The sequence below is a fragment of the Hyla sarda genome, chromosome 1 (assembly GCF_029499605.1).
Source record: "Hyla sarda isolate aHylSar1 chromosome 1, aHylSar1.hap1, whole genome shotgun sequence".
NCBI lineage: Eukaryota > Metazoa > Chordata > Amphibia > Anura > Hylidae > Hyla > Hyla sarda.
Genome location: NC_079189.1, coordinates 575083278 through 575101568, shown reverse-complemented (window position 1 = coordinate 575101568; position 18291 = coordinate 575083278). Strand labels below are relative to the sequence as shown.

At 44.3% G+C, this 18291-nt stretch overlaps 1 protein-coding gene across 4 annotated transcripts in view; it reads right to left on the bottom strand.

The window, feature by feature from the left end:
• The window catches only part of CCBE1 (collagen and calcium binding EGF domains 1), a 340160-nt gene that overhangs the window by 40304 nt on the left and 281565 nt on the right, over nt 1–18291 (bottom strand). For 3 of the 4 annotated variants that reach the window (XM_056544300.1, XM_056544299.1, XM_056544309.1), the window contains 2 exons: nt 8190–8242; nt 2675–2809 (listed from right to left, as the gene is read on the bottom strand). In XM_056544300.1, the coding sequence (XP_056400275.1) occupies nt 2675–2809; nt 8190–8242 (188 nt within the window). Of the gene's footprint in view, nt 1–2674; nt 2810–8189; nt 8243–8539; nt 8638–18291 lie in introns of those variants that run through there. The other variant, XM_056544302.1, reaches the window with a different exon arrangement.

Here is an 18291-nt window from a genome sequence, read left to right as displayed (position 1 = left end):
TGAAGCACATCATTCTACTGTTTACCGAAAACGGAATGAGGCCTACAAAGAAAAGAACACAGTACCTACAGTGAAATATGGTGGAGGTTCAATGATGTTTTGGGTTGTTTTGCTGCCTCTGGCACTGGGGGCCTTGAATGTGTGCAAGGCATCATGAAATCTGAGGATTACCAATGGATTTTGGGTCGCACTGTACAGCCCAGTGTCAGAAAGCTGGGTTTGCGTCCGAGTTCTTGGGTCTTCCAGCAGGACAATGACCCCAAACATACATCAAAAAGCACCAGAAATGGATGGCAACAAAGTTCTGAAGTGGCAGCAATGAGTCCAGATCTAAATCCCATTGAACACCTGTGGAGAGATCTTAAAATTGCTGTTGGGAAAAGGCGCCTTCCAATAAGAGACCTGGAGCAGTTTGCAAAGGAAGAGTGGTCCAACATTCCGGCTGAGAGGTAGGTGTAAGAAGCTTATTGATGGTTATAGTAGAATTTTGTCCAATAGTTCTATTGTCTCTAATCTACCAGAAATGTAATATTAAATTGTGACACATTTTCCGGAACAGTTTGTCTCTGCTCGGTCTGAAGTTTTTGATTCTCATTTTATTATTATTAATATTTGCACAGAATAAAAAAAGCTCACCACAATGGATCTGCATTTTTAGCTTCTGACTACTCATGTGCTGCCTAAAATATTACAACATTAGAAGATTAGTTTATAATTTCATCTGTTCCAGAATATGAACAATGGACGAGGAATGCAGAATGTTGTCTGTTGTTTGGTTTCCTCGTAATTTCATTAAATATCAATTTTCAAGGATGACGTTGTAAACAAAGAAAACTTTGAATTTAGGACATTGGGCCACATGACATCAGTACTAGACCTGAAGGACTGTAAGAAAACAAAAAAAAAAAAACCCCTAGTAATGTACAGTAAAGGAAAAAAGTATTTAATTTTGTACATTTGCCCTCTAACAAAGAAATGATCAGTCTATGATTTTAATTGGTTTATTTGAACAGTGAGAGACAGAATAACAACAAAAAGATCTAGAAAAACACATTCAAATAAGTTAAGATTTGATTTGCATTTTACTGATCCCCTATCAATCAGCAAGCCTTTCAGGTGTCTTTTATACAGGTAATAAACTGAGATTAGGAGCACTCTCTTAAAGGGGAACACTCCTAATCTCAGCTTGTTACTTGTATAAAAGACATCTGTCTACAGAATCAATCAATCAGATTCCAAACTCTTCACCATGGCCGAGACCAAAGAGCTGAACAAGGATGTCAGGGACTATATTGCAGACCTACACAAGGCTGGAATGGGCTACAAGACCAAAGAGCTGAACAAGGATGTCAGGGACTATATTGCAGACCTACACAAGGCTGGAATGGGCTACAAGACCATCGCCAAGCATCTTGGGGAGAGGTTTACAACAGTCGGTGCCATTATTCACAAATGGGAGAAACTTACAATATCTGTCAATCTGGCTAGGTCGGGGCTCCATGTAAGATCTCACCTCGTGGAGTTTCAATGATCAGAAGGACAGCAAGGAATCAACCCAGAACTACACGAGAGGATCTTGTCAGTGATCTCAAAGCAGTTGGGACCATAGTCACCAAGAAAACACTTGGTAACGCACTGCGACATGAAGGACTGAAATACTGCAGAGCATGCAGGTTCCACCCATTTGAGCCTTGTGTAGGTCTACAATATAGTCCCTGACAGCCTTGGACAGCTCTTTGCCTTGACCATGGTGGAAAGTTTGGAATCTGTTTGACTGCATCTGAGGACAGGTGTCTTCTATACAAATAACAAGCTGAGATCAGGAGCACCCCCTTTACGGCCGGGTTCACACTGTGTAATCTACGGATGGACAATATCCGGCCAGACATTCCGAGTGTGGGCAGCACCAACTGAACCAGTCAGCACTAGGACCACACAGACATTGCTGTCCCATTAGACGGCAATGTATGCCCATCGGAGATCTGCCAGAACATTAAACAAGTTTTATGTTCTGACAGAATTTTTTCGAGGAGATTTTCGGACAGAGAATCCGCCTACAAAACTCTGCAGTTTGCACTGTGCAGTGGAATCCCATTGCCAGCAATGGGACTCTGCTGAACCGGAATTTCTCAAGATGGAATTCCGCTTAGAAATTCCATAGTTTAAACCTAGCCTAAGAGAGTGCTCTTAATCTCAGCTCGTAACCAAGACACATGGGAGACAGAAATCCTACTGATTGATGGGGTGTCAAATACTTATTTCACAAAGTAAAAAGCAAATCAATTCAACTTATTTGAACTTTGGTTTTCTGGATTTTTTAGTGTTATTTTATCTCTCACTGTTCAAATAAACCGACCATTAAGACCATTGATTAGTAATTTCTTTGTCAGTGGGCAAATGTACAAAAATCAGCAGGGGTCAAATATTTTTTTCTTTCCCTGTAAACTGAGTCATCTATTTAAGTGATATTTGTTCATTGGATGTTTGTAGGGTAACCAACATGGCCGTCATCACGACTGGCATGACCAAAGCTGGCTGCAGGTATTTGTTACCCATTACAAGATTACAGCTTGCTTGCTCCATTTGTAGTGGCCCAAAGCCCATTGGGTCCTGGCATTTGCATGTTTGTCTTTGATGTCATTCCTCAGCATTCATGCGTGTATGGCCTACATACCTAAGCAATATGGCTTCTCTCTGTTCCTGTGTCTCTCTCGGTCGTACTGGTAACCAGGATAACATGTACACAGGACTCGTCCGAAATTATCTGTACACTGCTGTTCACACGGGGCCTCTGAGCAAACATCATAATCTGTAGAAAGACCAAAAAACACAGATATAAGATACACGGATAATGTCGCCTGCAACATCTAAAGTAGTGGTCTCCAAACTGTGGACTTCAAGTTGTTGCAAAACTTCAACTCTCAGCAGGTCTGGACAGCCAACGGCTGTCCGGGCCTGCTGGGAGTTGTAGTTTTGCAACAGCTGGAGGTCCACTGTTCGAAGACGACTGATCTAAAGACTAAGAAAATCAACATAATTGAAAAGCTAGAGTGGAGCTGCTGTCATGTGTTTAAAAAATGTGTTCAAAAAATATATGCAAATTAGGCTTTGAAGTCCACTGGGCGTGTCCCTCGGCTGCTAGATTCCTAGGGGAGAGGCCGGGATTACAGTACAGCTTAGTGACTGTCAATCAGGGTGTAGAGGAGGCGACCAGTGCACAGAGGAGAGGGACTAACTGGCAAAGGGGTTGATCTGTGCTGGACTCTAGCAGCCGAGGGGGAACGCCCAGACTCCAACGCCAAGTTACGGACAACGGTAGATTTACTGAGGGTAGACAGTTGGTAAAGTCTATACAGTTCAGCCAGGGCCCAAGGAGGTGACCAATGAAGCTGAGATCTTAAGGGCTTGTTGGGACTTGTAGTAGGACTGGACAATTGAATGCAGACCACGCTGACTTGACAGATGACAGGGACTGACTTGACTCATAAAGCTGTGACTTTATCTTACTTGACTTGATGGTGGCTGCAGGACTGGACTTTGAGGTCTCCAACACTCTGGACACACACACTAGGCGACTGCACTGGACCTCAGCAGAAGAGCAGAGCTCAAAGAGAGAGAAGCTCCACCCAGGGCTTATATGGGGGAGACTAGCAGGGAGCCCATAGGTCACTCTTGGGATCACCTGGTCACTGGTACCTCCTGGGTAACAATCACATGACATATCCCATGGTATAACCCTTAAAGCAACCTTAAATTGACAATCAATTTCACATGCTGTTGTGCAAATGGAACAGACAACAGGTGGAAATATATGCAATTAGCAAGACAGCCCCAATAAAGGAGTGGTTCTGCAGGTGGTGACCACAGACCACTTCTCAGTTCCTATGCTTCCTGGCTAATGTTTTGGTCACTTTTGAATGCTGGCGGTGCTTTCACTCTAGTGGTAGCATGAGACAAAATCTAAAACCCACACAAGTGGCTCAGGTAGTGCCGCTCATCCAGGATGGCTGCAAGCCGTTGCAAGAAGGTTTGCTGTGTCTGTCAGCGTAGTGTCCAGAGCATGGAGGCGCTACCAGGAGACAAGCCAGTACATCAGGAGACGGGGAGGAGGCCGTAGGAGGGCTACAACCCAGCAGCAGGACTGCTACCTCTGCCTTTGTGCAAGGACGAGCAGAAGGAGCACTGCCAGAGCCCTTCAAAATGACCTATTGCAGGCCACAAATGTGCATGAGTTTATGGGAGTAATTATTAACACTCATAGACTTTGCTAGCACTGAAATATGCAGCATATATGCTACATGTGACCCTTCCCTAAAGCAGAACTGTCAGCAAGTTTTTAGGCTGTAAACGGAATTTAACTCTGAATTTGTACAGATTGTGCCGTATGACCTCCCTACAATGCCTGGGCATGCTCCTGATGAGGTGCATCCGCCAACTCCTGGACAGTCTGTGGTGCAACATGGCGTTGGTGGATGAAGCGAGACATGATGTCCCAGATGTGCTCAATCGGATTCAGGTCTGTGTAACGGGCGGGCCAGTCCATAGCATCAATGCCTTCCTCTTGCAGTAACTGCTGACACACTCCAGCCACATGAGGTCTAGCATTGTCTTGCATTAGGAGGAACCCAGGGCCAACCGCACCAGCATATGGTCTCACAAAGGGTCTGAGGAACTCATCTTGGTACCTAATTGCAGTCAGGCTACCTCTGGCAAGCACATGGAGGGTTGTGCGGCCCCCAAAGAAATGCCACCCTACACCATTACTGACCCACTACCAAACCAGTAATGCTGGAGGATGTTGCTGGAAGCATAATATTCTCCACGGCGCCACCAGACTCTGTCATGGCTGTCACATGTGCTAAGTCTTGGTGTTCACTGGCAAATGCCAAACGTCCTGCACGATGTTGGCCGGTAAGCACATCCCCCAGCTGTGGACGTCGGGCCCTCATACCACCCTCATGGAGTCTGTTTCTGACCATTTGAGTGGACACATGCACAATTGTGATCTGCTGGAGGTCATTTTGCAGGGCTCTGGCAGTGCTCCTCCTGCTCCTTCTTGCACAAAGGCGGAGGTAGTGGTTCTACTGCTGGGCTGTTGCCCTCCTACGGCTTCCTCCACGTCTCCTGATGTACAGGCCTGTCTCCTGGTAGCGCCTCCATGCTCTGGACACTACGATGACAGAAACAGCAAACCTTCTTGCCACAGTTCACATTGATGTGCCATCCTGGATGAGCTGCACTACCTGAGCCACTTGTGTGAGTTGCAGACTCATGCTACCACTAGAGTGAAAGCACCGCCAGCATTCAAAAGTGACCAAAACATCAGCCAGGAAGCATAGGAACTGAGAAGTGGTCTGTGGTCACCACCTGCAGAACCACTCCTTATTGGGGGTGTCTTGCTAATTGCCTATCATTTCTACCTGTTGTCTGTTCCATTTGCACAATAGCATGTGAAATTGATTGTCAATCAGTGTTGCTTCCTGAGTGGACAGTGTAATTTCACAGAAGTGTCATTGACTTGGAGTTACATTGTGTTGTTTAAGTGTTATTTTTTTGAGCAGTGTATATTAAGAAATTTTGCAGCACATATTTAGATAAAAGCTTCCCGACCTCGTACCCTATATAATTCGATATTTCCAGGGTTAACAGTTGCAGGGTTAAGAGTTGTTTTCCTTCCATGCTTTTCTTATAAGCCACCTACCGGGACCCGGGATGTTAAAATCAGCTTTTCGGGTACGTTCCCACACAGCGTATTTTGCTGCGTATTTGCTGCGTATTTGCTGCGTATTTGGTGCTGCGTATTTTCCTACCCATTGACTTCAACAGAGAAAATAAAATACGCAGCAGCAAATACGCAGCAAATACGCCGTGTGGGAATGTACCCTTCATGTGAACTTTTTTTCCTCGCTGGACAATTAGAGTCTTAGAGACGAGCACGATAGGTTTTCAATTTATTTTTCCTAAAGTCTGTGAAAAAATCAGCAACCTGTTTCAGGGGGCGAAGATATGGCGGGCGACAGGATCCGGGCAGGGAGAGCGTTCGGTGACGGGCCTGTCATCGCGGGGAGTGAGGGGCCAGGCCTGGTTTTTAACAATCGGTGCCGATGCCAAGTGAAGCGATGCTAGCGGCTGCGTTACATATGATCTACCGCTCCGCACTTCGGGGAGTATAATGTAAGCTGGCGATGGATTTTAATATGTTAGTTATGACTAAGCCGGTGACGAGATGCCAAAGATCCGGTAATCCGCTGTACAATACGTGGGGAACATTTTAACACCTTCCTCTCACTGCTAAGCCCCCCGGCTGACCTGAGAGGCCACTTAGAACACGAAACGTTTAGCCTCAGGCTGTGGAACAAAACTGCTCGGCTGCCAGATAGACATTAAGCATTCTATAGGGGGTCATCACTAGGCGGCTTTTGCCAGGAGTAACCTAGAGTGGAATAAATTGAGGGGCGAATGATACATTACAATTTAATTCAAATATATTATATATATATATATATATATATATATATATATATACATATATATATATATACATATAGATAGATAGATAGATTTTTTATTTAATTTAATTTATCTATTTTTTTCCTATGAGTCAGATGGGATTAGAAATAATAAGTATTTGCTTTCAGAACAGCGCCACCATGGTGCAGGTTGTGTGCGGTATTGCAGCTCAATGGGCAAGAGTGTCCAACTTGCGCCCTATCAGCTGTTGTAGTTTTGCAAATGGACTACCTTCAGGAGAGACACCTTGTTGACAGGAGTCAGAGTAGATTACAAATAATAACTGTTTGCTTCCAGAACAGTGCCACCAATGTGCATAGGTCGTGCGTGGTATTGCAACTCATTGCAATTCCACACACAGCCTAAGAGTGTCCAACCTGCTGCCTTCCTGCTGTTGCAAAACACAACTCCAAGCATGCCTTGACAGCCGTTGGCTGCCCGGGCTTGCTGGAATTTGTAGTTTTGCAAATCGACTACGTCCAGGAGGGACAGACTGAAACAAGACAATTTAAATTGCAATATAAATTTTTTTTCCAGGTTTTGTTGATGAGTTTGATAAGATTAACCGAAAAAATGTTTGCTTCCAGAACAGCGCCACCATTGTGCATAGGTTGTGTGTGGTATCGCAACTCAATGAGCAAGGGTGCCCAACCTGCGACCTACCAGCTGTTGCAAAACGACATCTCCCAGCATGTACGGACAGCCTTTGGCTATCCGGGCATGCTGGGCATTGTAGCTTAGCAAAAGGACTTTAGGAAGGACTTTTTGTGGAAAGGAGTCGGATGAGATTAGAAATGATAACTGCTTCCAGAACAGCGCCACCATTGTGCATAGGTTGTGTGTGGTATTGCAGATCAGTAGGCAAGGTTGTTCAACCTGCGTCCTGCCAGCTGTTGCAAAACTACAACTCCCAGCATGCCCGGACAAGCCAACGGATTTGCATCTTTGTATTCTGGCACCTATAACTTTTTTTTATTTTTTGTGTTTTTTTGTTTTATCTCTTTTTATTCCAATTTTTGGAGGAAGGAAGGTGACAAAAAATTATATGCTTTTGTGTATTATTATTATTTTTTTTTAATATTTCACAAAAAGTCTAAATAACATGCAGCTGTGTATTGCAATGTGACCACTCTATTATTTTGCTTCAGGGTGCGTTCACACGCTATTTATTTTTGTGGGTTTTCTGCTGCGTATTTGAAAGGGTGCGGGCTCTTCTCGGCTGTCCGCAGCAGATTTTCCACGGAGGAATTTACGCTGCGGAAAATCCGCCGCAAGCCCCATTGAAGTCAGTAGGGACTGCGGCGGATTTTCCGCAGCGTAAATTCCTCCGTGGAAAATCTGCTATGGGCAGCCGAGAACAGCCCGCCCACTTTTAAATACGCAGCGGAAAACCTGCAAGAACAAATAGCGTGTGAACGAACCCTTAGGGTTATACTACGGTAAAAAAAAAAAAAGGGGGGGGGGAGCTGCCACCTAATATAACCACCTAGAGCAGTGTTTTCCAAATGGGGTGTCTCCAGCTGTTGCAAAACTACAACTCCCAGCATGCCCGGACAGCCTTTGGCTCTCCGGGCATGCTGGGAGTTGTAGTTTTGCAACAGCTGAAGACACACCGTTTGGAAAAAACTGACCTAGATGATGCGCTCCATGGGAAACTGAACTCCGTAAATGTGACTTACCCTCCGGGATGCATTGTCCAAGGACGAACTTAAATCCTTTGCAGCATTTCTTCCTGTAAAACATCAAAGTGAAGAAAAAAAATCTTTATTAACCGCAAAGAAAGGGACATCTCATCATCCTATAGTCACAGTTGGGGAGGGAGAGAAGAGTGGCGCAGTTGCCCATAGCAACCAATCAGATCGCTTCTTTCATTTTTAAAAAAAGGCCTCTGATAAATATAAGAAGCGCTCTGATTGGTTGCCATGGGCAACTACACCACACCTCCTCTACACAGGTTTTGATAAATCTCCCCCCCTTCCCATGGTGCTTACGGGTGATCGGCAATCTATACCCCCATCACATGTCCCACCTCGGCCACTGCATAAATATCTTGATGCTTTACCCCTAATGAAAGTAGCAATGGCAGTCAGTATATGGCATATAGGGGGAGATTTATCAAGACCTGTGTAGAGGAAAAGTGGTGCAGTTGCCCATAGCAACCAATCAGCTCACTGCTTTCATTTTTAAAGAGGCCTGTGAAAAATGAAAGAAGCGATCTGATTGGTTGCTATGGGCAACAGGGCAACTATTCCTCTGGACAGGTTTTGATAAATCTCCCTCTATAGTGTATCCCTAAGGGTACGTTCACACGGGCGGATTTATTTGCGGGTTTCCAGCTGCGTATTTGAAAGGGGGGGGGCTCTTCGCGGCTGTCCGCAGCAGATTTTCCGCTGTGGAATATCCACTGCGGAAAATCCGCCGCAAGCCCCATTGAAGTCAATAGGATCTGCGGCGGATTTTCTGCGGCGGATTTTCTGCAGCGGAAATTCTGAAGCAGAAAATCTGCTGCGGTCAGCCACGAAGAGCCTGTCCTCTTTCAAACACGCAGCTGGAAACCCGTAAATAAATCCGCCCGTGTGAACGTACCCTAAAAGTGTATTCTATAATTCCCACCATATTGAATATGGACACGTGAATCGGGTGGCCCGTTAAAAGGGGTACTCTGGAAGGAAAATATATATTCAAATCAACTGGTGGCAGAAAGTTATACAGGTTTGTAAATAATTTCTATTTAAAAATCTTCATTCTTCCAGTACTTAAAAGCTGCTGTATGCTCCACAGGAAGTTGTGTATTTCTTTCCAGTCTGACCACAGTGCTCTCTACTGACACCTCTGTCCGTATCAGGAACTGTCTAGAGCAGGAGAGGTTCGCTATGGGGATTTGTGATTTGCGAGCTGAGCGCACTTCATACCTGGTGGGCCCCGACTGTTATCTGCAGCCAGGACGCCACGGTTAATGCCGGACATCACCGATCGGGCCGATGCCTGGCATTAACCCTTTAGACACCCCTATCAAAGTTGACTGCTGCATCTAAATGCAGGATCTATTGGTGTCTTCCCTAATAAAAGTTTGAATCACCACCATTTAAAAAAATAATAATAATAATGTAATCAAAAATAAACATAAACATATGTGGTACCACCACGTGCGTTAAAGGGGTATTCCAGGGAAAAACTTTTTTTATATATATCAACTGGCTCCAGAAAGATTAACAGATTTCTATTAAAAAATCTTCATCCTTTTAGTACTTATGAGCTGCTGAAGTTGAGTTGTTGTTTTCTGTCTAATTGCTCTCTGATGACACGTGTCTCAGGAACTGTCCAGAGTAGAAGAAAATCCCCATAGCAAACCTCTTCTACTCTGTGCAGTTCCCGAGACAAGCAGAGATGTCAGCAGAGAGCACTGTTGTCAGACAGAAAAGAACAACTCAATTTCAGCAGCTGATAATTATTGGAAGGATTAAGATTTTTTAATAGAAGTAATTTACAAATCTGTTTAACTTTCTGCAGCCAGTTGATATATAAAAAAAAGTTTTTTCCTGGAATACCCCTTTAATGTCCGAACTATTAAAATATAAGGTTAGTTAATCAAGGCAATGAATCAGAAAGAGACGGCACTCACCGATCAGATGTCTACTTTTATTAATTCAAGACCGGTATAGAGGAAGCACGTCTTACGTGCGAAACAGTCTGTCCCGGCGTCCCCCACCCCTCCTTCTTCAACCTTCCAAGCATACTGACAGTATGTAATGTCTTGAATTAATAAAAGAAGACGGCTGATTGGTGAGTGCCGCCTCTAACTGCTTCATTGCTTTAAATACCTAAGTGTTTTTACTGAGCACCAGCACCCACAGCGTCACTTCACCCGGATTGTACTGCAGTACCCATCTACTATTGTGTGAACGTGCCTCTAGTGCTCGCAGTGCTGGATTCACCCTTCTTACTCTATAAGCTTAGTTAAACCGCACGGTCGATGGCATACACATTTAAAAAAAAATACCAAAGTCCAAAATTGTGCATTTTTGGTCACTTCATACCATAAAAAAATGAATAAAAAGCCATCAAAACAAAAATTGTACTTATAAAAAAAACCCTCATATAGCCCCATATGTGCAAAAATAAAAAAGGACATTTTTAAGCATACTAATTTTGGTGCATGTAGTTATAATTTTTTTTAAAATAGTAAATAAATAAAATAAAACCCACATAAATTGGGTAACCCTGTAACCGTATGGACCTACAGAATAAAGATAAGGTGTAATTTTTTTCTGAAAAATGCACTGCGTAGAAACAGAAGACTCCAAAACTTACAAAATGGTGTTTTTTCTTTTTTTAATTTCACCCCACAAAGCGGTGGCTGACACGCCCCCTCAATACAACTCTATGGCAAAGCCGGAACGCTGCCTTTGGTTCGTGCCATGGTCAACATGCGTTCTCTGGTCAGCGAGCCGGGGCCCCGTACAGGAGGTCGCGGGGGGGCCCCAGTGGTCGGACCCTCCACGATCTGAAACTTATCCTTAGGATAGGGGATACGTTTTTCAGGACTGGACTACTCCTTTAACTGGTCCTTAAATGGTAACTCTCATTAAAACAAATTTTTGCTATTGCACTCCTTATGGTAAATAAAAAAGATTTCTAATATACTTTGGTAAAAAAAAAAATGAAGTTTTCTATTTTTTATTTGTGCTTTAAAAAGCTCAAGAGCACATTTTCCCCCCATTTATACACAGCCTTAGGACCGAGGTCTAAACACGGAAAGTGCAGCCTGGAGTGCTGAGGGGGGGTGTCCAACCAACAACCTATGGCAGTTAAGTGTGAGAGGAGGTATGATTGGATGAGGCTGGATACCCCCACCCCTCAGCACTCCAGGCCGCACTTTCCGTGTTTGGACCTCGGTCCTAAGTCTGTGTATAAATAATGGAAAATGTGCTCTCGAGCTTTTTTAAAGGAGTATTCCAGAGCAAAATAACTTATTACCTATCCAAAGCATTGGGGATAAGTTATAGATCGCGGGGGTTCTGAGCGCTGGCCCCCCCCCCCCGGGATCTCCTGGACTGGGGTCGCGGCGGTCTGCAGGAAGTGAAGTTTTGTCCCCAGCAGAAAGCCGAGGCAAACACGCCCCCTCCATGTATCTATATGGGTTACATGGAGGGGGCGTGTCGGCCGCAACATGCGGGGACGTAACACCCCCTTTCTAGCATACTGCTGCGGCCCCGTCCAGGAGATCCCGAAGGGCCCCAGCGCTCGGACCCCCCGTGATCTATAACTTATCCCCTATCCTTTGGGTAGGGGATAAGTTATATTGCACTACAGATGTCCTTTAAGCACAAATAAAACATAGAAAACTTCATTTTTTTTAAACAAAGTATATTAGAAATATTTTTTATTTACCATAAGGAGTGCAATAGCAAAAATACATTTTAATGAGAGTTACCCTTTAAGGGGTTAAATCCATTATTATTATTATTTTAATTTTTTACGGCAGATAATAATAATTGAAATGGCCACAAAAAAAAACTATGAATACGCAATCAGCCCATGTAAAACTGCCTTTAGACTGAGCTGCAATACCAAACGCAACCTGCACACATGTGTGGTGCTGTTTTTTGAAAAAGGCAGCCATGTTTTTTTTATTTGTGTGCATTATAGTGTTGGGCGCGAATATTCGCAATGCGAATATTTGTCGTGAACATTGCGAACATAGCGCAAAATATTCGCAATTAGGAATATTCGCATTTGTTTTTTTCACAGTACACATCACAGTGCTTCCAGCTTGTGGTGTAAACAAGGCTCCCTTCTTTTAGCTCTTTTATCACGCGATATTGCGCATGCGCAGGCAAATTTCATATTGAATGCACATGCGCATGCGCATTTTATGGCACATAGTAAAAAAAAGCCAGCGAATGTTGCAAATATGCGAAATTTTGCGAATATATGACGAATATTCATCATATAATCGCGAAAAATCACGGATTCGAATATGGTCTACGCCGCTCATCACTAGTGTGCAATACGTAAAAAAATAAACTGGATGGACATTCGTTTTCTTCGCAGTGACATGACTTTTTGATACTGAACATACACTCGGCTCTTGTAGCTTCATGACTATGAATATTCATTCTGAAATGTTTTTCCGGAAAGGTTGCTTGGAAATGTTGTTGAGTCAGCACAGATATCATCCTCAGGTTTGTTCCATGGTATTCCCATACATGAGATGGTCCATCTGGTCCCATGACGGATAACCATGAGGAGCAGCAGCTGACAAGGAGCCCCATAGCCAGGCCAAACACGAAACATATTGGAATGCGCAGCGCTGAGCTAAGGTAACAGGATGAGGAGTCCAATTCTCTTATCGTCGGGGTAAATGAAACACTTGTGGAGGAGACGGTATGTTTAGGGCTTAATGTGATAGAGCCACATTAAAGAAAAACAGCTTTTGGTTATTTTTACAACCCCTGAAGCTTTACCTCCAGATGATCAAAGATTCCAGCGATGGCCCCTCTAGAGCCTCTAACAAATCCTTCCCGCATTTCTTTTCTAAGCTTAGCAAAGTACATACCCTAGAACAGAGCCTCGGAACGTTCCTGAGAATCCAGGCCAGTCTACAGCTGGCATTACCACATCATACGGACCAAACAATGTCATACGGTTCTATTTGTAAAGGTATTCAGTGCTGACGAGGGTCGCCACCTAGACGGTATTTTACCGCCACAGACGGTATTTTGGCCACCCATGCCGGTATTTTTATATTAAAAATACCAGCAATGCAATGGCCGGTATTTATTCAACCAATACTCCAACTCCCGGAATGTTTCACCATATACTGTACCAGTGTTTCACAACCAGAGTGCCTCCAGCTGTTGCAAAACTACAACTCCCAGCATGCTGGGAGTTGTAGTTTTGCAACACCTGGAGGCACCCCTGGTTGGAAAACACTGCCGTATACTATATACTACTATATAGTCCAACATGCTGGGAGTTGTAGTTTTTGTTTGGGGCAGCTGCTGAGCCACAGGCTGTATCAGGGCATGCTGGGATTTGTAGTTAAGTTAGTAACTAACTGCAACTCCTGAATTTATTTTTAAAAAAGCCGTTGGCTGTCCGGGCATGCTGGGAGTTGCAGTTTTGCAACAGCTGGAGGCACTCCTGGTTGAGATACACTGACCTATACTATATACTACTATATTGTCCAACATGCTGGGAGTTGTAGTTGTGCAACAGCTGGAGGCACCCCTGGTTGAGATACACTGACCTATACTATGTACTACTATATTGTCCAACATGCTGGGAGTTGTAGTTTTGCAACAGCTGGAGGCACCCCTGGTTGAGATACACTGACCTATACTATATACTACTATATAGTCCAACATGCTTGGGGTTGCAGTTTTGCAACAGCTGGAGCACCCCTGGTTGAGAAACACTGACCTATACTATATACTACTATACAGTCCAACATGCTGGGAGTTGTAGTTATTAACTAACCAACTGCAGAATTTAATTTAAAAAAAGCGATCAAAAAGTCACCTCGAAACAAAAATAGTACTGTTAAAAACCACAGATCGGGGCGCAAAAAAAGAGCCATCATACAGGCCCGTATAAGGAGAAATAAAAAAAGTTATAGGGGTCAGAATAGGATAAAATTTCCCCCGCGTATGTGCATCCTGTGATGTCACACATATATAATTAATTATGCACATTAAAATAGCCGGTATCTTTTTTGCAAGAAAGGCGGCAACCCTAGTGCTGAGGAGGGCAGCTAGTTGAGGACTGGATCATGTGGAGGTAGGTGTGACCAGGTCAGGTTGTCTGTGGGTTATGGATAGGGCTCAAGTCCTGAAGGAATGTGTGGGAACTGAGTTCCTGCACTTTTTCCCACAGCAGGAACACTGTTCCCATTAGCAGGAGTCCTGCAGGACCAGCCTTTGAGTGGAAATGTTGGGTGAGTTCCCACACTTTTTAACCCCTGGTTATGGACTATGGTTTTAGGACATGGCATGCATGAAACTGGGAACGTTACGGGCAGGATTAAATGGTCTGAGGCAGTGAGATTTACAGAGTAGGTGCAGCACGATAGAAGTCCTACAGATGGGAGTAAAAGGGTTTAATAAGGGAGGATGGGAGCCGTAGGTCTCTATACACAAACTAACCCCCAGACAGGCACACCTCATTTTCCTTAAGATTGTTGAAATTTAACATCCCCATCCATTTCTACCCAAACATATGTCAAATAACCAACAGGCAAACATCTTGTATATGTGAGATGTTCGGCCTATCCAACAAAAATTGGTGAGCTTGACCGACCTTTGCAGAGGTCCCTTGCCAAATGCAATGGCAGTAAGAGGGTGGCCGAGGTTCTTGCTGCTGTGGGAACAAATGAGCATTGGGCTCTTCTGTCCTGGGAAGGGAAAGGGTCATCATGGAATGACCTACCACCAGAATTCAATTGTGATCAATTCAATTGCCCCCTTCACCACCATCTTTATGTGCTCTCCTGTCTTCCCTGACAAAAAGGTTGTTTTCCTGAACTATAACATCAATGGCCTATCCTTGGATATGCCATCAATTAAAAAAAATAAAATTTGGTACCCTAGATAACCACTAGACTGACAGGGCCACCATACTCCAACATTGCCTTATCTGCATAGTGCTATAAGTCTGGTAGTGGCTGTACTCGGTACTGCAGCTGTTTCGTAAATGAATAGTAAACATCTGCAAGGAGGCGGAGCTTGCTGGTGCACCACAATTCCTTTAGTCATTTAGTCACTATCCCTTTAGTCGTTTAGTGCACCACAATCCCTTTAGTCATGAATAGGTCATCAATATTTTACCCTCTTTAAGGACCATGGTCTTATAATTGACCTGATAGCTTAAATGGGTACTGTCAGAATCAAAAACTTTTTATATGTTGTACATCTTGGCAAAACATAAATTTTTATTTCCTTATTTGTTACAAATCATGGCTTATAAAAAAAAGGAAAACGCCACTAGGTGTCCCCATACAATCCAGAACATAATCCTGTCCAGCTGCAGCATCATCTTTGTTGAAGCTAAAGCAAAGGCAGGGACAAAGTCCAGGAAGTGAGGAAGGGACTAGCACTCCTCAGTGCTCACTCCTGGGGGTTAAGCTAGGTTTCCACACAGGTTTTTTTCTGGTGTTATTGGGGAAAACTGCTACTGCACTTTTTAAGCCAAAATCAGAAGTGGATCCTGTAGGAAGAAGAAGTATAATTCCGATTCCTCTTGAATACACTTCTGGCTTTTGCTCAAAAACTGCAGTGGCCATAAAAAAAAATGGAAAAAAATGCCAGAAAAAACAAACCGGTGTGGAAACCTAGCACTCAGGGAGGATGATGAGTCATGTAGAGTGAGGGCACATGCACTCCAAAGCACAGAATGACAAACCAAGTGAGCAGCAGAAAGAAGGTATTTGTGAGAGGAATATAGATGCTAGATATATGTGCATGATCAGGAATAGGTACTGAGTAATATATAAGTTTTTTGTTTGTGGGATGTGGCAGGTATGCTTTGAGTATTACTTATAGAATGGAGTGGAATTTTACCATCTTAGTAGATAAAAAGCCTTGTCTCCCGTGTTGCCTTCTCATATCTGAACCTTTCGCTTATTCCAAGATCTGATTTTTATTACTAAGCCCCACGAGCCTTTCATTTGAATATAAACCAACTACAAATCACTGCGCAGGTGACACCCACATGGTGAAGTCAAGCCAAAAAGCCACACAATCTGCCAGGACATGTTCGGCGGCTCTCAGAGCAGAAGACATCTGTGTAGACGGAAGGTCCCAACCACTTCAACCCTAAGATTACTCAGTTTGACTTCATAAAGTAAGCTTATATATCCACTTTAAACTAACTTGTTAAACTTTCATATTTCTCTTTTTTTTGGAGCCCGGGCCAAGAAACAAGACCTGAGCTGGAATATCTTGCCGCTGTAGTCAATCTCCGAAGGCTTGAAATACTTAAAAACTCAAGGACATGTCCAAGCCAAGGCAAATGACTTTTCGAACTTACGGATGACATCATGAACTTTATTTATGAGCACCCGTTGGAACTGATATGAGAATTTTAAATGTATCCCCACAAAATATGGGAAAAGGTGTAGGGATGACTCAGATCACTTGTTAGTTTTTGCACATGTTGGGCGAGTGAGTCTGGAAAGTTCCCGGAAAACATGCCAAATGTGTCCATAAGCCCACATGCACCTATTGCAGGCCTTTCTAAACTGGGTGCCGCAACACACTAGTGTGTCAGCGGGAATCCCCAGGTGTGTTGTGGGACTGTTCCATTCTGCAGCAGCACCTATTGCTGCTCACTGATTTAAGGGGCCACGGCACCGGCTGCCTGTTCAAGATCTGCTGCACAGGCCGCGGCCACTTTTAATCAGTAAGCGGCTGCGGCTGCCAGGACTGATGGTGACGCCCGTATTGTCAGTGTAGTGCAGAGGATGTTGGACCCGCCGAGACGTCAAGCACCTGCATCTAAGCCTGCCAGGGGACACAGGCCAGGTAATAAACAGAAAGCAGGGAAGAAGGAGAGGTGTAAATTATGTGGCACAGGGGGTGATAAAGGGGGAAGGGGATTAAAATGGCACAGAAGAGATGAAGGGGAAAATAAAATGGCACAGGAGGGAAAACAGGGGGAGCAAATGGCAGAGGGGGAAAAGGAGGAAAGAAAGTGACACAGAGAGGTATAAACGAGATAAAAGCACACAGGGGGAAATAAAATGGCACAGGAGAGGGGATAAAGAAGGACACAAAATGGCACAGGGGGGGATACAGGGGGAATAAAATGGCACGGGGGGATAAAGGGGAAAATATAATGGCACAGAGGGGAATAAAATGGCACAGGGGGAATAAAGGAGGAAACAAAATGACAATGGGTGGGTAAAGGGGGAGAAACAAATCGCACAGAGGGGGTAAAGGGGGGAATAAAATGGCAAAGAGGAGAGAAAGGGGGGAATAAATTGGCACTGGAGGAAAAAGGGGGAATTAAATGGCACAGTGGAGATAAAGGGAGGAATAAAATGGCACAAAGGGGGATGAAGGCGAGAATAAAATGCCCAAAGGGGGGATGAAGAGGAGAATAAAATGCCCACAGGGGGGATGAAGGGGAGAATAAAATGCCCACAGGGGGGATGAAGGGGAGAATAAAATGCCTACAGGGGGGATGAAGGGGAGAATAAAATGCCCACAGGGGGGATGAAGGGGAGAATAAAATGCCCACAGGGGGGATGAAGGGGAGAATAAAATGCCTACAGGGGGGATGAAGGGGAGAATACAATGCCCACAGGGGGGATGAAGGGGAGAATACAATGCCCACAGGGGGGATGAAGGGGAGAATAAAATGCCCACAGGGGGGATGAAGGGGAGAATAAAATGCCCACAGGGGGGATGAAGGGGAGAATACAATGCCCAAAGGGGGATGAAGGGAGTATAAAATGCCCACAGGGGGGATGAAGGGGAGAATACAATGCCCACAGGGGGGATGAAGGGAGTATAAAAGGCCCACAGGGGGGATGAAGGGGAGAATACAATGCCCACAGGGGGGATGAAGGGAGTATAAAATGCCCACAGGGGGGATGAAGGGGAGAATAAAATGCCCACAGGGGGGATGAAGGAGGAAACAAAGTGGCACTGGGAGGTAAGACCACATGAAAACAAGCAAGAGGTATTTGGTTGGTCATTCCAAATTATTCCCCACTATAATCTATGAGGAGTTGCAGTTTTGTGCCCCACATCTAGCAGACAAGCATGAGACATCATA